General features: G+C 37.1%; 1 protein-coding gene across 3 annotated transcripts; it reads left to right on the plus strand.

Annotated features, from left to right (window-relative positions):
* The first annotated feature begins 1,336 nt into the window (after positions 1-1,336).
* LOC109034755 (CCR4-NOT transcription complex subunit 10-B) lies at positions 1,337-21,135 on the plus strand. Of its 3 annotated transcripts, none has more exons than XM_072301858.1 (13): positions 1,337-1,776; positions 5,369-5,641; positions 6,506-6,656; positions 8,844-9,019; positions 10,013-10,144; positions 11,372-11,484; positions 12,271-12,422; positions 13,065-13,267; positions 13,818-13,939; positions 14,645-14,878; positions 15,780-16,038; positions 17,849-17,927; positions 18,637-21,135. In XM_072301858.1, exons 1-13 carry the CDS (start codon positions 1,699-1,701, stop codon positions 18,690-18,692), a joined length of 2,028 nt encoding a protein of 675 aa, XP_072157959.1. In that variant the 5' UTR covers positions 1,337-1,698; the 3' UTR covers positions 18,693-21,135. The 3 variants fall into 3 exon arrangements, with proteins under 3 accessions (XP_072157959.1, XP_072157961.1, XP_018903609.2); XM_019048064.2 differs by lacking the exon at positions 1,337-1,776 and adding an exon at positions 4,919-5,153; XM_072301860.1 differs by lacking the exon at positions 5,369-5,641.
* Positions 21,136-21,479: the final 344 nt, after the last annotated feature.

Raw genomic sequence — 21,479 nt, forward strand, 5'->3', positions numbered from 1 at the left:
TTCGTTCGCAGAAAGCAACATGGCGGCCATGCGTACGCTAATGCAATGTATGTAATACGCATATTTACGCGCAATCACGGCCGGTCCCCAGATCGTTCAATTAATTTTAATTTATTTAATTATCAGCCGTTAAAACTGTCATCTCTGCTCAATTAAAAGTATTCCATCAATTCGAGACAACGAGAATCAAACAACAAAGACAAACCTAACAGAAGTTTTTTGAGGTTATTTCGGTTTTTCGATTTTCAATCGGTACAGCGGGTGGCACAGGTAGTGATTGTTTAATAGTAGTTTAATAATGTGATAATTTGATATCCTTATCAACGTCATAATATTATCAATGAATAATTATTAAAAGTTTCACGCACATGTCAGGAAGCGTTTCTTCGTTTGACTTCGGGTACTTGTTGCCGCTAGCCTCCGAAATTCAGATTGGATCTTTACAGGTACGAGACGTTTTTCTTGTATGTATTCCTTTCCATCGCCTCTCCCATTTTTCCGAAAATTTAGTGTAATGAACCGATAGGAAATTGTACGGCCGTTATTATGGGTCCTATGATATTTTCCTCTAAGATTGAAAGTTTAAAAGTAAACTGAGGAGATAGGTCGCTGATCATAACATTTTTTGCCTGCGCCCTTTTTAAAACCCTTATTTTTGGTCACGAAAATTATTTTTTCGAAAATTTTGTGTAATGAACCGATAGGAAATTTCACGGTCGTTATTTCGGGTCCTATGACATTTTCCTCTAAGATTGAAAGTTTAAAAGTAAAATGAGGAGAAAGGTCGCTGATCATAAGAATTTTTGCCTGCGCCCTTTTTAAAACCCTTATTTTTGGTCACGAAAATTATTTTTTCGAAAATTTTGTGTAATGAACCGATAGGAAATTTCACGGTCGTTATTTCGGGTCCTATGACATTTTCCTCTAAGATTGAAAGTTTAAAAGTAAAATGAGGAGAAAGGTCGCTGATCATAAGAATTTTTGCCTGCGCCCTTTTTAAAACCCTTATTTTTGGTCACGAAAATTATTTTTTCGAAAATTTTGTGTAATGAACCGATAGGAAATTTCACGGTCGTTATTTCGGGTCCTATGACATTTTCCTCTAAGATTGAAAGTTTTAAAGTAAAATTAGGAGGAAGGTCGCTGATCGTAAGAATTCTAGCCGCAGCCTTTCTCGAATGTGAGCCGGTGCGAGAAGAACGGAGTCTGGCTGAGAGGCGGATTTCTTGCCAACTTTTGTGAATGATCGAATATGGCCACGTCCCCGTTAGAAGCTATGGTAAAGAATCGATAGTGCGATACTCGAATAATCGCATTCGATACGATATTCGATATTCGTTCGCAGAAAGCAACATGGCGGCCATGCGTACGCTAATGCAATGTAATACGCATATTTACGCGCAATCACGGCCGGTCCCCAGATCGTTCAATTCATTTTAATTTATTTAATTATCAGCCGTTAAAACTGTCATCTCTGCTCAATTAAAAGTATTCCATCAATTCGAGACAACGAGAATCAAACAACAAAGACAAACCTAACAGAAGTTTTTTGAGGTTATTTCGGTTTTTCGATTTTCAATCGGTACAGCGGGTGGCACAGGTAGTGATTGTTTAATAGTAGTTTAATAATGTGATAATTTGATATCCTTATCAACGTCATACTATTATCAATGAATAATTATTAAAAGTTTCACGCACATGTCAGGAAGCGTTTCTTCGTTTGACTTCGGGTACTTGTTGCCGCTAGCCTCCGAAATTCAGATTGGATCTTTACAGGTACGAGACGTTTTTCTTGTATGTATTCCTTTCCATCGCCTCTCCCATTTTTTCCGAAAATTTAGTGTAATGAACCGATAGGAAATTGTACGGCCGTTATCATGGGTCCTATGATATTTTCCTCTAAGATTGAAAGTTTATAAGTAAACTGAGGAGATAGGCAGGGGCGGACTGGCCCTAAATTAAGTATGGGGCGGGCCCCCAGTAGAAGGGGGGTCCGGGGGCCCTCCCCCGGAAAATTTTGAAAATTAGGCCCTTTTAGAATGAATTTTACGCTATTTTAGACCCTATTCTTTAATATTATTTTTGAAACATTATCCAAAAAGAGACCAGAAATGCAAAACTTAGTATATTTTCTTAAACTGGATGAAAAAATGAGAATCCGTTGTATACTTGGAATTCAACTTTTATTTTCCTCTTCCAACGAAAAATTGTGCCAAAGCTAAATTAGTATACAGAAGATACATAGAATCAAGTAGAATAGTAATAGTGACAGTCTAAAAAGAACACATTCTGAAAAACACAGTTCGGATTTTTTTGTTCGTTTGTTTTTTTTAAATGTACTTTTTAGCCGCCAAAATTGACAACTGTCTTAATTTTTTTTGAACGTTTTATTGGATCCTTTCTTCGCTCTGCTCATAGAGAAATCAGTGCCGTTTACTAGTTAAATGACGCGTAATGAATGAATAAATCGATGGTTAAATTCTGAAAACACGTAACTCGGAATCCGCATCATGAACCCTGAGACTCGTAAGGATGCTCATGTTTTGCGTGTATCCTTATGAGTCTCAGGGTTCATGAGTTAATGATGCGGATTCCGAGATACGTGTTTTCAGAATTTAGCCATCGAAATAAAAATAAAAATGAAAATAAAAATACAAACAAAAAATTGACAAAAATCTAACACTTTGAAAAGTATTGTGTTATATAAACTGGAAATAGAAACACAGTTTTACGCCATTAACAGCCTTTTTAACTCTGTTGAGGTTGCCGCGATCAAGTTGATTATTATCTCGTGATCAATAGATTTGGTCAAATCTCTTTCTACGTACAATAACATCAAGTAAGTCAGTAGTTCCTGCCCAATTTGCGATCGAATCCGCGTTTTAATAAGTTTTAGTTTCGAAAATACTCGCTCACAGGTAACTTGGGTGCATGGTAAGGTTAAAACATGCCTAAAGACAAGTAATAAACCATTAAAGTGGCCAGTTTGACTTGACTGTTCAAACAAGATTTTATAGGCGCAATGAGGCAGTTTTCGCAAGCCTTTTTGTCAATTTTGGTATATGCATGGGGACATTTTCTTACACTCTCCTCCTCATCCTCGCAATCTACATCGGAGTCAGTCTCAAAATTGCCTTCACCTATTAATTCGTCGAGCCAATCATTTGAGTGAAAGTTAGACTTGAAGGCAGGAAACAGATCTGCGAACTGTTTAAGCTCACTAATTATCGTTGAGCGATCAACTTTTACTAGTTTTGAAAGTTTCACAAATGTTTCAGGGGGGAAATCTTCAAGTACCATTTTCGTGATGGTTTCATACTTTGCTGGTCCTAACCAAGACAGATCAGTCATCAGATCTTTATTTGAGATAAACCTTTCGTCCAAACTTTTTAAAATAGTGTCCACAATTTCAAAATAATTTCTTCTGAATGACTGAAGAGGACCTAACCGTGCATTCTCATCAGGTGCTTTTTCGTCAAAATGTTTTTTCTTTTTCGAGACGCGTTTTGAAGGAAAATCCTCCTCAATATCTACCAATTCATCTTGCTCACAAAATTCATCAATCGAACTTGTATATTGTTTGCACCTCGCATACAATTTTTCAAAGTGCGAATCACTCCTTTTACTACGGATACAATCAGTCATTGTGTTGACAACATTCCACGCTTTCAAATAATCAAGCAATCGGCAAATCGGCAATATAAATGGTTCCTTGGAAACGGCAAAAAAGGACTCCTTCGAATCAGATAAAGGGGCTCTTTTAAGGTCCTTAGAAGCGGCAAAAAAAGGCTCCATCGAGTCTTCTTCGAATCGGCAATAAATGAGTCCTTCAGGGCTCTTCCGAAATGACAAAAAAGGACCCCTTTGGACTTATTCGAATCAGAAAAAAGGGCTCTCAAAATGCAACGCCCTTAGATACGGCATAAAAAAGCTCCTTCAGGGCGCTCTCCGAATCGGCAATAAAGTGTCCTGTCCTCTCAGGAGTCTCGGGGCCCTTTCTCGAGGACGAACCGAAAAAGCCCTCGGGCGCTTCTTCGAAACGGCGAAATACGGCCCTTCAAATCGGCCAAAAGGGGCCCCTCGGGGCCCCTTTTGGCCGATGAAAGTGGGGCGATCGCCCCATCGCCACCCGACCAGTCCGTCCCTGGAGATAGGTCGCTGATCATAACATTTTTTGCCTGCGCCCTTTTTAAAACCCTTATTTTTGGTCACGAAAATTATTTTTTCGAAAATTTTGTGTAATGAACCGATAGGAAATTTCACGGTCGTTATTTCGGGTCCTATGACATTTTCCTCTAAGATTGAAAGTTTAAAAGTAAAATGAGGAGAAAGGTCGCTGATCATAAGAATTTTTGCCTGCGCCCTTTTTAAAACCCTTATTTTTGGTCACGAAAATTATTTTTTCGAAAATTTTGTGTAATGAACCGATAGGAAATTTCACGGTCGTTATTTCGGGTCCTATGACATTTTCCTCTAAGATTGAAAGTTTAAAAGTAAAATGAGGAGAAAGGTCGCTGATCATAAGAATTTTTGCCTGCGCCCTTTTTAAAACCCGTATTTTTGGTCACGAAAATTATTTTTTCGAAAATTTTGTGTAATGAACCGATAGGAAATTTCACGGTCGTTATTTCGGGTCCTATGACATTTTCCTCTAAGATTGAAAGTTTTAAAGTAAAATTAGGAGGAAGGTCGCTGATCGTAAGAATTCTAGCCGCAGCCTTTCTCGAATGTGAGCCGGTGCGAGAAAAACGGAGTCTGGCTGAGAGGCGGATTTCTTGCCAACTTTTGTGAATGATCGAATATGGCCACGTCCCCGTTAGAAGCTATGGTAAAGAATCGATAGTGCGATACTCGAATAATCGCATTCGATACGATATTCGATATTCGTTCGCAGAAAGCAACATGGCGGCCATGCGTACGCTAATGCAATGTATGTAATACGCATATTTACGCGCAATCACGGCCGGTCCCCAGATCGTTCAATTCACTTTAATTTATTTAATTATCAGCCGTTAAAACTGTCATCTCTGCTCAATTAAAAGTATTCCATCAATTCGAGACAACGAGAATCAAACAACAAAGACAAACCTAACAGAAGTTTTTTGAGGTTATTTCGGTTTTTCGATTTTCAATCGGTACAGCGGGTGGCACAGGTAGTGATTGTTTAATAGTAGTTTAATAATGTGATAATTTGATATCCTTATCAACGTCATAATATTATCAATGAATAATTATTAAAAGTTTCACGCACATGTCAGGAAGCGTTTCTTCGTTTGACTTCGGGTACTTGTTGCCGCTAGCCCGGCGTCAGCGGTTTGGGCCCGTGATAATTTTACCGATTTTCCTTTTCATCTCTCTTTTGATTTAGCTCGGAAAGATGAGTAAAGACTCATCCAAAACTAGTGAAACCACCAGAAGCAATCAATCTATATCGGACCAGGAGAAAGATTGGGCTCAGTCAGCTCTAGCTGAGTTCAACCGGAACAATTTTCAAGCTAGTTATCAGTTTTTCAAGCAGTTAGAAGCTTCGCGACCCAATGACTTCAAGGTTGTCCATAACAAGGCGGTCGTTGAATATTTTAAAAGTGATCTGAAGAAGACTGATCAGTTCAAGAAGAACCTTTTGTCTGCGTTCAATCAGGTGAGCGATAGACCCAGGGTTGTCCCATTGGTCCTCAGTATGTCTCCGAACTCATTCTGTGCAGGAAAAGTAACGTTAAAGCCCAATTCACACTATCAAACTTTTCATCCAACATAATTTCATTTAAAGTTGGATGGAAAGGTGAGTGCCATAAAATTTATTTCAATTAAGTACTCTCCAACCAACTTTCCATCCAATCGGCGGCGCCAATTGGACAGAAAATTGAACGAAAAGTTGTGTGTGGCGTCTTATTCAAGTTTCCGTTCGGTGTTTCATCAAATTGTCATTTTCTTACATCAGTATCACACTATCTCTTTCATCCAGTTATGTTAAATGAAAAGTTTAATAGTGTGAATTGGGCTCTAGAAGGCTCTTCCCAATCTGAAATTTCAGAGCTGGCAATAGTGAGCTGTTGCTAAGTATGTGTGTATCTTTTATATCTGCCATCGCATCATGCAATCTAATAGCCCTCGGCTTTGATACCGGTTGTCGCGGTTATATTCGCCATTTTCAGGGCACTTAGCAGTACTGGTTTAAATTGGCACTGATAGCTTATCGGCGAAAATTTGTTTAAACTGCATGCACACCAAAATATCTGTGCATTCACAGTCTTGATTGAAAATTATTTGAATTGATTCAGAATTAGTGAATAAACTTTAAATTATGTGTAAATGAAGCATTATAATTTGGCGCCACTATACTGCGTTTAGTTCATCATAATGTATAGCAAGTCATTAAACGTTACACTTAATTAGACAAACAATAATACAGAAAAAATTAAATTGCGATTCATCTCCACAAAAAGTGCACTTGCACTTGTAAGTAGAAATGAGTTAATGGATTTTCTCTCGTTTGTCTTTGCAGTTTCGTATCAGCATCGATGATTTAGAAACCCTAGAGGATGTCGAACATTGCATAATATATTACAACTATGCTCTACTTTTATATCATATGCAACAGCATCAAGCTGCATTACGGCTCATCAACAAAGTGTTCTCTTTTATAGAGCCAATGGGTAAGATATTTATTTTTCATTTATTTTAAAGTTTGACTATTCCCAGAAGAAAGGACCTCTATCTGTTAAAACTAAAAATTTTGAGTTCTTGATATTTAACTTATTATTTATGAGTTATTTTACAAAAAAGCAAGGACAGAAACAATCCAAAAATTTTAAGCCAAAATGGAGTCTTGGCGGTCTAGAGTTTAATCAAGGATAAGATGTTTCCAATTTTAAATGACTGCTAAGTTGGGAAAAATTGATGATGAAAATTTTGTGGTTAACTGTCTGTGAATTTTTCAGAGACTTCACTGTGATTCCTCAGAAATTAAACAAATTAAAAAAGTCTTGAATTGAAGTTCGAATTTATATGTTAAAGAATCAACACACTACTAAAGATAAGTTTGAGGTTCAGTCCCTTCATTAAAGAGCAATCTACCAGGATAGTACATATTATTTTGTTCCGACACATGCATATTTGCGAGTGAACTCTTTTTATTTTTCGGCAAACCCGTCAATCAAAACTTATCTGGACATTATAGTAATGGGCCTGTTGCACCAATTTTTTTTTATTGCTTTAATTGAAAGAACTAAGGCTCCTGATGTCACAGGAATTTTACCGGAGTTTTTTGATCACTGGAAACCCCCAAAAAATCAACTTAAAAACGCCTCAGAATTTGGATTTCCAAAACGGTCGTTTCGGGTCCGCCATACTTGTGACGTGAAATGATATGACAGACCTGGTTTCTTCATCACTTACAATGTATTTTCCCGTAAGGAAATGGCAGCCGCTTTTCAAATGCAAATATCGAGTCAATCGATAATTTTTTGATCAAAATGGAAGTCAGAAATTGATTCCTCGTACGTTTAAATGGTTTAAACCTTCATTAGATGAATAAGAACCGACGGGATAAACCCTATTTTTAAGGAAGACTGTAGTCAATGGGCGATTGTTTACATCTGCTTAGTGATAACAGACATGGACATTAGCTCAATATTTGGCCATTTTCATGAGTTTTTACTTTTCTGTCACTATTTGAAGGTAAGTTTATTTTGTAAATCAATTGTTTAGTGCCTTAGGATCATGTTAAAAGCTGAAAAGGTATACTTTGTTACTTATTAACTCAGAACACACTCTGGCAGTCCAACACTCAAACCATGGATGTTCTCTCAATGCGTGTAAATCATTCTTAACTCTTCAACAAACATCTCAATATCATTCAGAACGTTCCCACATTTCATAAACTTATGTTATTTTAAAATTCTGTGTGTTTTAAGTGTAACACTATACAGAAAAATTTATCGATAAAGTCTGGTAACTAAAGAAGGATCCTACATCTACTTTCCTTGCCTCCAGCTAAAACATACCAGTCTCCTCATCTCATCAGTATTGTCAAAGGTAAGTTTTTTTCATCATCAATGATTGATACTATCATTTTGGTGTCTTCAGTGAAGCAATAAAGGGTGAAATAGTAAGAAATAACAACTGACTCGCTACATCCAGGTTTGAGCGTTGGAATGCCGGAGTGTGTTCTGAATTAATAAGTAACAAAGTATACCTTTTCAGCTTTTAACATGATCCTAAGGCACTAAACAATTGATTTACAAAATAAACTTACCTTCAAATAGTGACAGAAAAGTAAAAACTCATGAAAATGGCCAAATATTGAGCTAATGTCCATGTCTGTTATCACTAAGCAGATGTAAACAATCGCCCATTGACTACAGTCTTCCTTAAAAATAGGGTTTATCCCGTCGGTTCTTATTCATCTAATGAAGGTTTAAACCATTTAAACGTACGAGGAATCAATTTCTGACTTCCATTTTGATCAAAAAATTATCGATTGACTCGATATTTGCATTTGAAAAGCGGCTGCCATTTCCTTACGGGAAAATACATTGTAAGTGATGAAGAAACCAGGTCTGTCATATCATTTCACGTCACAAGCACAGAATCCACCAATCACAAGTATGGCGGTTGAAAAACGACCGTTTTGAATGGGTCGGTTCCAAAAACAGCTTTTTTTGAGTTTGAGAGGTCATTTCAAGGTTATTTAGTAGCGCCATCGTTTTTTTCGTGAAAGTTGCCACAAGAATCTGGCATCAATTTGCAAATCTCCGCACCTTGCAACAGGCCCATTTCCTGGGTCCCTGCTTTGTCTCTTTTTTTTTTTTCAATTTTTTTAATCTTGTCTATTTTTTCAGAGGAAAGTCTCGCACACCGAGTTTGCCTTCTCTCAGTGGAGTTACATTTACGGACTAATCAGTTAGAAAAAGCATTATCACTAATTTCCTACATTGAAACTCAGTTTGTTTCAACAGAAAACGCTATGAAAATGATCAGAGAGAAAAGGATAAAACCTCTTGATCAAGCTAAACCAGTAAGTATTCTTTACAATTTGTTTAGAGGCTGTCTCCCTCAATCATAATATTTTCCTAAGTTTCAAGATGCATCATAACAAAATTTCTTTCAGTGTTCACCCTCAGAAATGAAGCATATTAGTTGTAAAAAATAATTGAAGGTAACTTGATTTAAGAAGTTAGAAAATAACCTGACTTGACTTCACTGGAAGTATCAGCAGATTGTAATTCTCGGGCATCAGTGTTCCGTACTTAGAGTACAAAAGAGTCGCAATATATTCTGGAGCAAAAAAACACTTTTGAGGCTGTTTTGTCCATTACTCCTGAGACTAGTGGCGGCGACTGGCGATGGCACATGCACGGGGTCCCAGATCTGGTCTTCTCTCAGAAAATACAGGTATAATATTTATTTCATCAAAACCGGGAGTGTTGTACATTTTTTAATTTATTATGACTTCGGTGAACACAATTTGCCAAAATTCGCGGAAATAATGATTGATTTCGAAAGCCACTCGCAATCTGCGATTTTCCCATGAGCCGCCGTGTTAAAAAATGCCGAACAGTTCTGAGATGGTTCCCACCGGTGATGGTTTCCGGCAAAAAAGGGGCTCGGAATGGCCCGTTCATGGATTGACTTCATCGGCGTTCCAGTACATTGCGACTCTACAGGTACTCGACGGTTCCGTAATTTTAATAACCTAACCTCAGTTCAAATCTTTGAATTTTTCACCACATTTTACAATTTGTCCAAGTGGAAAAATGAACATAGTGTCCTTTCAGGATGACGGAATATCAGATGTGTAGGTTAATTTTTATTATTTCCTGATCTATGCACTTGAGGAAGCTTCTCAATAACGTTGAATATTGTAGCTGCCTCCTCTCTTTTTTATTTTTACTTTCACCGAGTCCCACACTCAATTGTGTCTATTTGTTTAATTATGGATATTAGAAAATAAAATTTGTTTATTTATCTTAGTAATTCGTTATTTATTTTGTTATTTGTCTAAATATAGATGGTGTTGGATGCAGCAACAGATGCCCTTAGATTGAAACTACTGCAATTCAGGGCAAGATTTTATCTGAAGACTGGTCTCGTCAAGAATTGTCGAAAAGACTTAAAAAGTTTGTATGCAGGGGAAAAACAGGTAATAAACCCCTCTTGCCCATCCCTTGCTCTGCTGTAGGGAACTGAGATGATTTTATAGGTGATAATTAATTTGTTGAATTTATACTCTATCTACATGGAGAACATGATCAGCAGCACGCCCCTACAGGATTATTAGGGGCGGTTTTCAGGGGAGGAGGCAGACCAAGCAATGGCTTGGCCCTGCCTTTTGGACTCAAGCTGGTATAAATCGCTTGGCAGGGCAACAAGAACAGAAAAGACTGTAGGAAAATATTCAGATGGAGTTTGGAACACACGCCTTTTAAAGGTTATTTGATGACTTTTCTCAGTTAAGCAACCACTGCTAACTACTGCTTCACTGGAAAAAAAGTACAAAGAAAAATTTTGTCACTTTTTGCTTGACCCTGCAAAAACCCAAAATGGTGCCTGTACAATTAACTTGAAAGAAGACTCACTCAGCAAGAAGATTTTAGGTAATCTGTTAACCATTGAAGGCTGTTGTTCAAGACCTGTACTTCATAGAAACATTGCAGAGTGTTGCGGAAAGGAAAGAAAGCTAGAACTTGAAGACTTTATTGCTGATCCATGACTGAAACGACGCAAGATTTCATCAGATTTTATAGCTGATGAGGGTCGTTTTAACTCAGTCATAGAATGCCATGCGACTTTCACATCAGCGAGTCTTCTTTTCTCCAAAAAGTTTATTCACACGAAAAATTAAAGATAAAATTCTCTATATTGATGAGAACTAAAAAACTGGTACGAGTTTTGTGCAACTCTCAGTAAAACAGCAATTTCCAATTAGTTAGAAGAATTCCACCCGGGGGTCTTAGATTGGCGCCAGTATAATGTCTATGCTCTCTCAATTAAGCTTTGTGTAGGATATAGCAATACTCTCTCTCGCCACATAGCTGAAGCAATCGATTTTAACGAATACCTATACAAGCACCAAATCTAACTTTAATGAGGGTACATATAAATACTCGATCTATGCAGACCTCATAACTTCCATCAGACTACATTTTTCATTGAGGAACTAAAATTTGTAACTTGTCCGAAAAAGCTCATATCTTTATAGGAAAACTAATTTCTCATGTGTCATGGCTGAAATCAGCTAAAGCTTGTAGTTTTTTACTGCAAAATTTAGCCTTATTGAAATTCTAAACAAATGGACTTTCAAAAATCCGTTGCTACCTCCAGCTTTTGTGTAATTATTTGGTGATTCATTTTATTTTTCCTCCCACAGCATATCACCACACCAGTTTTCCTCCTCGCAAATGCTGAATATGTCAGTGGGAATTTCAGGAAAGCTGTGATGATCTTGAATACCGGTATACCGGTCAATAGTGTTCCAATTCAGTGAGTCTGCTCTTATTTTCTCTCTCTCTCTCTTTCTCACCCCTCATTGCTCTTAATTTTTGTTTTCAGAAGCCTTGTATGGCCAATAAATCTCAATGTGACTGGATCTTTGAAAAGGGACCTCGGTATCCTCCAGAGGAAGATTTTCCTTAATTTTTTCCAAATGCATGCAAGAAGAAAATCTGGAAAGTTTGGTTTGATCTTGAAATCTCAAAATTTGGAGGAAATATTAGTTCTGAAGTTCCAAGACAGAAATTCTTAGGCGGTAGAAAAACGTGAATTGAGTGTTTGAAAAAGTTAAAAAAATTCTCCACTCTCAAGATGAGGTCCCTTTTCACAGATCCGGTCCATAATTTTAACTTGCTAGTTTTTATAATTTTGCCTGCCGAAGTGCTTTTATGGGTTTGTTTGCAGTGCGCTATGAAAACAATCACACAAATAGCAAACTGCAATGAACACTGGAAAAGGTCTATAACCTGGGTCAAACAAATTTTTAGCCCTAAGTTTGTTTGCCATCAGTTCGCCATTACTTAAAAAATGTCAGCTTGTGGTCAGTGTTTAAGTTGGCTGGTATCGGTCTCTTGAGCCTGATACAACACACCACAGGGACTCTTTTGGTGTCAGGACTTTGATTCCAACATGGCAGGCAACTTGTTTAGCAATACTCTGGAGAAAAAAATAAATAACAGATCGTTTCACAGGAAAAATCACATTTTTGTTCCGAAGATCCAGTCTTCGCCGCAATATTAGTATTATTAACTTCTTTTTTTTTGTATGTTGGCGCAGAGAAAGTGGAGAATCACTGTCGACGATGGTGTACAATAACTTGGGTTGTGTGTATTATTGCATAGGTAAACCAAACCTAGCCAGTACATATTTTCACAAAGCACTGCTGGAAAATAATAAAGGACTGAAAACATTTGCAACTCCCGATGCAGGTAAGCACATTTTTGTTCGAAATTCTATTATAAATTGAGTAACACGGGTAGCAGAAGTGTCATTAAGGTCATATTTTAATCGATTTCTGTTGGAAGGGCGCAAGTCCAATAGAAACTGATTCAATTTTTATCATGAACAAAACAGTAGAATGTAATGGCAAAAATCAAATTGCACCCACCAGTTTCTTATAGTTTTGCCTATAATTTGACTTCTGTTTGATTCAAATTGAACAGAGGGGGAGATGAATAAATTTTGTGGTTTATGAAGAGCAGATTTTGAGAAATTGAGGATTCTTTTGGTAAAAGAGGCTTGCAATGCTGCTGAGACTGTACAATTTTTAATAGCATGTGAGTCAGATGAAATTCATTCACAGTCTACCTACTTCCCTATAATAGTGAAGAAAAACTCGGAGCAAATTCAAGGAAAAATTAATAGCAGAATTGTTGAAGAAGTTACTTGCAACTACAGAACGACTGTGCACAATCCTAGCCGCATTGGAAGTATCATTCGCTCTTTTACCAAAAAATGCCTCAATTGCTCAGTCCCGTCAGCACCACAATGTTGGTGATTAGGTCATTTTCATCGCTTGTCAGTGGAAACTGTCAGGATTTATCTAATAATTCAATTATTTTTTCCCATAGCGGAGCCTCTGTCAGGGAGAGCTCTTCATACTTTAGGTTTCAACAAAGCATCTCAAGTACTATACAATTTGGGCGTGAGTTTGCTGCATGCAGGCAAACCTATTCCAGCATTCGACTGCTTGACAGAAGCTGTGCAAGTTTATCATATGAATCCTGTTCTATGGTTGAGACTTGCTGAAGCCTGCATAATGGCATATAAATCGGTATGTTTTATTTTCTATCACTGGCAGCTTTTCTCTCTCTTCAAATTAAATTTTTTCATCCATTTTTTTAAAGGGAAGCTTTAAAATCAGTGATGATTAAAATTACGTCTCTTAGAGCTGGTCATAATATTGTTGGAAAGTATCAAGACTCCAAGAAGTTCATTTTATTTCCATAAAGAAAATAACTTATCCTTTGAATGTGCAATCTACTAATTCATCATGACTTGAAGTACTTCATTGCATCACCAGCTGTTACGTTGCTCATCTCAAGTCTTATCACATTCCGAATTTATCATAACTTTCCATTTTTTTGTGTACTAAAATCCAAGCACACAAACCAAATTTACCGCCTGGAAGTATGGAAGATAGTAGTTCTTAACCTAAAAAAAAGTATCATTATTATATGGATGTTGAATTGGCCTGTCTTCCAAAAGTTGTGTATGTATTTACTACTCTAACCTTAAATGCTTACCAAAAAATGCTGCAATTTTTAGAGTAGCACTGTCCATATTCCTACGCTATTCATTTGTATGATTCTTTTGATATTTAGGATAACAGGAAAGACTTTGACTTGGCTGTGAAACGAAATGAAATCGTTAGTAAAATAGTCGGGAGCGGCGCTCATCGGAAAATTGTTCTCAACACTCAAATATTTACAGATATTAAGTATAGGTAACTTTTTACTTTTTTTCTGCTTAAATCATTGGTAGATCTCAATCATTTTATCACCGTAGCATCAATATCACGCTATTTTAATTTGGAATTTTCTCTCTAAATCTTTTATGTTTAATTTTTAATTGAGTTCTCTTCAGTGCTTTTAGCAACTATCCAAACCATTCTTTGATGTGGTAGAAGCTCATAAGACCAATGAGTGAACTTCCATAGAAGAAATAGCAAGAACCTCCGGGAAAATAATATTTTAACTTTGATGCTGCTAAGAAGCACCACTACTCCTTGTACTGTTATCCAAAATGAAATATTGAAGCATGATAGTCGATGCTGCTTGATAGCATAGAGAACGAAAAGGAGGTGTTTGCATCTTGAGGTTTGTTTACCCTGTGACATAGGTCGGTACAACCTGGCCAGCGAAATCCGGAATTCGAAGTAGAAAAAACGGACCATAATGTCCCATTTTTTTGCTTAAATCAACTCATGATATAATTTCAAGCACTTATATAGCATGCCTTTTTCCCATAAATTACACCATTTCCAAGAAAATCGATGATAAACGTTGCTGTACCGACCTACGTCATCAAAAAAATTCCAAGATGCCCGAAATGCAAACACCTTTTTTTTCTCTATGGCTTGATAGTGTTCTGAGTCATGTATAATCGCTCGTATGCACTAATAATAAATTTTTTTTTTTTTTTTTTTTAGCTCAGAAGCACAATCTTATGCAATTCCAGTTGCTGGTTTAGAATTCGGATCCTTATGTTTAAAAAATGCGCTATTTCTAACGAGGAATGGCGGAGATGCACCTAACATAGTACATTTAAGATGCCATATTTTAGCTGCAAGCGCGTATGTTTGTCTATGTTTAGGAGATTCCATCCTCGCTCTAAATCATGCCAACTCATTGCTCTGTCAGAACTCCCTGTCTGGCGCGCACAAGTAAGACTAAGTTACTCAATTTTTAAGTTGTAATCCATTTAAAAAGAATTTACCACTAATGAATAGGTGATTTTTTTCCCTTGCCATTGTTGGTAGTAATTTGGCACAGCTGGAAAACGTAGAAGACGTTGAAGGATTTTTAATTTTGATAAAGAACATCGGGAAAAATTGAAGGATTAAAAAAAAAAAATTGTCGATTGTTGACCAAATAATTTTAGATTTTTTGTTCTATTCAATCTTGTAAATAAGAAAGCGGAAACTGAATTCGTTCGACATTTTATGCATTACTTACTTCTGGCTCAGGGGTCAGAACTATGTGACAATTTTCAAAGAACAATCAAAGAAATGTTCATTAACTCTTGTAGGTAGTAATATCTGAAACTTTCAGTTATACATTACAAGAAATTGATATTAAGCTCTTTTTGCTGAATACTGCACTCATAATCTGCACCGTGGAAAACCCAAAAAATCATGAAATTTATGGTGAACGAGAAAAGTTGGGGAATTTTGCCAAGAGCATATCGGCTCAACATCCTCAGCCTGTGCCATCGGAGAGAGCGCAAACTACTTTTGAAAGTCTTTTTTCTTCATTTGAATCACTAGAAGTGAAGATTCCATCCATAGTCCAACGATAATAGGTAGAATTAAAAGGAAAGAAATATACGCGGAAGTTTTGTCAAAAGTCAGGGAATTTAGAAACTTTGGAATTAGGTAAATTGAAGAAACTAGGGAAACCTTATTTGTAAAGAAATCACTTTCATACCTTGCCTAATGAATAGTATTCAAGCTAAATTTCAAAAGCCCTCTAGGATTGTAAAAGCTTTCTTATATTTTCTCGATATTGATTCTGAAGTTCTACATATTTGAATGAGTATTTATCTGTAAAATTGTTTGTTGCCAGGTTCCTCGGTCATTTGTATGCCGCTGAAGCGTTGATAATTTTAGGCCAATTACCAGAAGCCATGGATCATTTAAAATTAGATTACTTGAATGATTTAAGTTTACCCTCTCCTCCCCAAAAGTATGAAGTCCCACTGAAACCTCCGATATCCTGGTTCCCTAATAATCTTACTGCGGCCAAAAATATTCTTCAATACAATTTAGCTGTTGCTCTAGTAATTAAAGGGGAATTAGAAAAATCTGCAGAAGTGTTGAAATCGGTAAGTTATGCCTTTATTTTGACTTGAATGAAAAAAATTAAATTATTGTGCCGAGGGCTGAGTAAGTCCCCAAATTTCCTACAATCATTAATTGTAATTAATTCAATTCCTTGGAGTCAAGCATTTTCTAATTTTAGCCTCAACTTTGAATTGATGGAAACCCAACCTTAAAAATCCAATATTTGCTTTAAGAACACTTATTTGGAACTTTAGTGAATGATCAGCTCAAAATAATTGAATTTCCCAGTAATATTCTTATATAATGGGCCTGTTGCAAACTTTTGCTAGAGCAAAAATTAGAGTTGTTTCTTATAGATAATGCTTCAAAAATCACGATGAGCGCATCGGCAAAGTCTGAAATGCACTCATAACTTCACAATCTGCGTAAGAAATTTGCGTTTTTTTAAGCTTCCCGCTTCAAAAACGATACTACAGCACAGGTGAACATTTTGTTAGAGGAGTCGCTCCATCGTCTGCGATATTCATCATGGCCGACGCTTGCGCGCAGTTCCACGCATAATTCGAGGAGAGTTCAAGGTCAATCAATTCAGGCGTGGAAAATATGAACGTTAACAGGCCGATTGTTATCTGGTCTAATCCAGTTCAGGTGTTATCTTGTCCCATCACACGTGTTTTGGCGGATTGGCGTCGGCCATGATGAGTATTGCCGACGATGGAACGACTCCTCTTACAAAATGTTCACCTGTGCCGTAGTATCGTTTTTGAAGCGGGAAGCTCAAAAAACCGCAAATTTCTTACGCAGACTGTGAAGTTATGAGTGCATTTCAGACTTTGCCGATGCGCTCATCGTGATTTTTGAGGCATTATCTATAAGAAACAACTCTTAGTTTTGCTCTGGCAAAAGTTTGCAACAGGCCCATTTCAAAGCGATCATACAAATAATAATGTTTTTTCGCTTTTCTTTCGCGATCATTCTGGTCGTGCACTTTGTTGTCTCTTGCACAAAGGAATGCATCTTAATTGTGCCGTCACAGTATTTCTTACTCGCATTTCAGGAGGAAGAGGATTGTTTCTGAGAATTGTCTCATGATTTTGCCTGAAATAGCTGGGGAGTTTTTTTACGTACATAAGTCGTTTTCATAGTGCTCTCTGGCGCTCTGAGACGCCCAACCATTGAGTTTTTTTACTTCTGTAAAAATAGACACTAAAATTTTCCGAAAAACTGCGATGGTTCTTCCATAAGAGAGTAATTTAAATGTTCGTAGAGACACTGAAACAGTGCAGATGAGATATGTTCCAGGGAATGACGACAAGGGAACATTACCTATTTATAACTGTGAAAATCTTCATTAAATTTCTGCTATATTGCCAAAGATCCCAATGTCATAGTGGTCAGGCAGAAATATGAAGGAATATAGTGGGACCACTAAGAAACTAAAAACATTACTTCTGTATGTTAGTGTAGCTGACACATTTCTTTTATCAAAAATTGCCGTGACAGAATGTTCAATAATTACACAGCAAATAATGGTGAAAAAAAATAGTGAGGCATTGTTTAACCCTTCCTCAGTCTTACCAAAGTTTACATTTTGTCGGTGAATACTTTTAACGAATTCAGATGGTAATTAATGGCAATAGAACTGAATTTTCCGCAAAAATTTGCTGGCATTACATTATTGACCGGAATGATATGTGTAATAATACACCAAATAATGACATTATCACTTGAACAACTGAAAAATCTATTCTTTGAGGAGCAGAATGAAAAAGAGAGAGAGAGAAAGAACGAGTTATAGGAAAAAGGAAGAAAAAGGAAAAGCACTGATCATTGCTCTTTTACTGTTTTCAGATCTGGGTGACAAAATCAGAGCAGTCAGAAATTCCTGTACAAGTGATTGCGTTAGCTTTGTATGTTGAATTAATGTTAGGTGAGTATCAGCATTGAGCTTCTGTAATATAAGATACATCTAAAACTTTCATTTTCCAATTTTTTTTGCTCTCATGAAAAGAGAAATATTTTACACTTGCAGTTTCTCTTGTTCCTGTCAAATCATTTTATAAAACTTTTTCCGATGCTGCTTTCACCTGCCGCAAATGGAAGCGGTTATGAGGAGCCCCATTGGTGATGATCGAAATCAAGCAGACTATAATTAATTTAATTCAGGGTTGCCACATGTCACAGTCAGAGAATACTAAGAAATGTCAGAGATACTAAGAATTGTCAGAGAATTTTAAAAAATCAGGGAAAACATGGAATTGTCAGGGAAAATGACAAAAGTGTCTGAGAAAAATTGTGAAGTTACCTTTAAGTATTTGCTCTCTAGAATGGTTTTGACTTACAGAACAATAGCTTTAGTGTGAAAAATATTTCAAAGTATGCCCTTTTAACCATCTGACATATCTTCTAGTGTCAGGAAATTTTACCTAAATGTGTTTGGGAAATCAGAGAAATGTCAGGGAATTTCATTTTCTGAATTCTGTGGCAATCCTGTTAAGTGCATTGGATATAACTGTAATGATTGAAAATGAAGAAAAAAATGCAAGCCCTTTAAAATTAAAATTATTCAGTTAGATTTCATTTATTATTAATTTCAGCTTCAAGTTAATTAACTTTAATTTTTCATTTTTCATTTTCAGGGCATGCAGATATTGCTCGTGCTATAGTGAAACAAAGCTGTAATCAGTTCCGATAGAATTTATTATTCCTGTAAGTTGGAGCATCGCACCATGACATCAGCATGAGGATTACTTTTCTTCAGTTTGCCCGCTTCAGTATATGAAGAACATGATAAAAGTAGCGAAAAGTTTGAATGCACTGTTTAAATCTCAGTCAGTGGAGCTGATTTTTAAAGTCAGGATTTTTAAATATCAACTTTATAGTCCGTTTCAGGAGACCTGAGACTTTTTATTTGGCATTAAAATCCGTAATTGGCAACGCATCAGTCCCGAACGTTGTGTTCTGACCGCTTGCCGACCACCCTCTTTTGTTCAGCGATGAGAGGCCGGCAACCCGTCCATTGTGAGGGTAGGAACAATGGGCATCCTTCATCCCTCCTTAATGAGCCCAAGTACCCGGACCCAATTTTCTTTCTCGTTGAAAAATTCAACTATTAGCGTGGAAATTCAGGTCCAGCAGAAAATTTTGATGAAAACGGACTAAAATTCCATCCGATTATCTTAATTTTTACCCGATATACGGCATTTATGGTTGGCCGCGATTTGGTTCGATAAAATTAAATAATTTTAAAAAATTGTTTCATACCGTTGTAGGTACATGCGATTCTGCAGTAATAACATAAGAATCTTTCACTAAAAAAGGGAGAATTACACAAATTTTAAGGCGTATTTTCCAAACTTCCCTTTACACTTTCTATTCCAGGCTTAGGACTAACAGCGTGCACAACACCAGCGTGTTTAAAAGTTTGGTCGTAAGGTGACTGTTCCCACAGGCCTGTCAGAAATAGTAAAAATAAAAGAGAAGAAAAAATAAAAAAAGTCAACATTGATATTATAACACTCTTCTGGTCCTGCTTTTCAGCTTCAGAGAGAATGTCTATAAAGGAATGAGTTGGAATGAGTTCAATGAATGACGAGCATTTGAAGTAATACCGTTGTATTAATGAAAATGACACAAAGAAAAAAGCTCGACAAAACGAGTGAACAAATCTAGCAACAGGCGACGCCATGAAAAGGATCACACATAACCAAAAGATACAAGGAGCCAATCGGAGGGCAGTGGCAGTGAGCCAATCGGAGGGCTTGTGGGATTGCCACATCTCACACACCCCCCCAATCCTACAAGGGCGGATTGTCTTACAGACTAACAAATCTCAGTAATTAACCAATGATTTTTAGGACGGAGTTATCACCTAGGGTGATTCGTTCGTCACTTACTTCGACATAGTTACTCAAAAATTCTTTACGAGAGGTCATATGGAATGAGGCACCACTGTCCAACACCCATCCATTTGACTCGAAGTCACTACCACAATCAGTACAGAAAGCACTTTTCTTACCTTTATTTTGATTAGTGTCAGACTTATCTTCTTTATCATGGTTGCTCTCTTGGGTAGGAGTATTCGAACTATTGCCTTTTCCTGCTTTACAATAACGGGCTATGTGCCCCGGTAAGTTGCAATTGTAACAAATGCGTTGCGATCCTTTACTGTGACGATTATGAGAAGTCCTCTTCTCTGTAGTGAGTGCAGAATCAAATTTATCACACAAAGAGAGATTAGCCTCTTCATCCAAAAGACGAGATGTTAGATTGATTATAGTTTGCCGTTCAGAATCCATGGATAATCATGCTTGGCGAAAATTTTGGTACTTTGACGGAAGTGTGCCAATGATTTTAGTGATTATTGCTACATCACTAAGAGATTCACCAGTTTCTCTAATCTCTTTTCCTAAATTCTCAACGGACATGATGTAATCAAGAATTGATTCATCTTTTCCCATCTTTAATTGATGAAACTTATCTAACAACGTCATTTTTGAGAATTCAGACTTCTGCTTGTAGATACTATCCAATCTATCTAGTGCTTGTTTTGCATACTCACAATTTTCAATAATTCGCACCTGACCATAATCTAACGCTGAGGAGATCACACACATTGCCAATGCATCCTTCTCTAGAAACTTCCGAACACCTTCCTTATCATCGTCACCAGGTTTTTGAAGTTCTCCATCAACATACCCGAGGAGCCCCTTGGCCTGAAGCACATGCTTCAATTGGAATCTCCATTGAGGATAATTCTTTCCATTGAATTTGCTAATGGTTGCAGTTAGATCATTGGTACACTTGCTAGCCATTACGTTGCAGTTTCAGATCGGTTGCACACACGAACGATTGACATGCACAAGTTTCACCCTCAGTCACATGTGCTAATATCCCACGAGGAAATATTCCACAACACGTAGTCAAGGCACAAAAACAAGATAGCTATGTCAACACGAACGAGAGTCCCGAATATTTTTCACGTTTCCAACATCAGTTCATTTTCAGCGCCGAAACCTGTGCGGCCACGTGAACACGCGAGTCGCGAATTTTTAGTCTTCACGAACCACAACAGTTAGGGATGCAGGCCCATAACCTATGAAGGAATGAGTTGGAATGAGTTCAATGAATGACGAGCATTTGAAGTAATACCGTTGTATTAATGAAAATGACACAAAGAAAAAAGCTCGACAAAACGAGTGAACAAATCTAGCAACAGGCGACGCCATGAAAAGGATCACACATAACCAAAATATACAAGGAGCCAATCGGAGGGCAGTGGCAGTGAGCTAATCGGAAGGCTTGTGGGATTGCCACATCTCACAATGCCTGATTGCATAAGAAAGCCTTTAAAACTTAGAAGTCATCAATAACGTAGGAGAATTTCTTCAAAATTGATGGTCTTCAATATCAGTATCAGATTCATCATCATCAGAATCCGAGGAATCGTCATCAGAACCGTCTAATTGAATGACAATCTGTA

Source organism: Bemisia tabaci, chromosome 6 (assembly GCF_918797505.1).
Source record: "Bemisia tabaci chromosome 6, PGI_BMITA_v3".
Lineage (NCBI taxonomy): Eukaryota > Metazoa > Arthropoda > Insecta > Hemiptera > Aleyrodidae > Bemisia > Bemisia tabaci.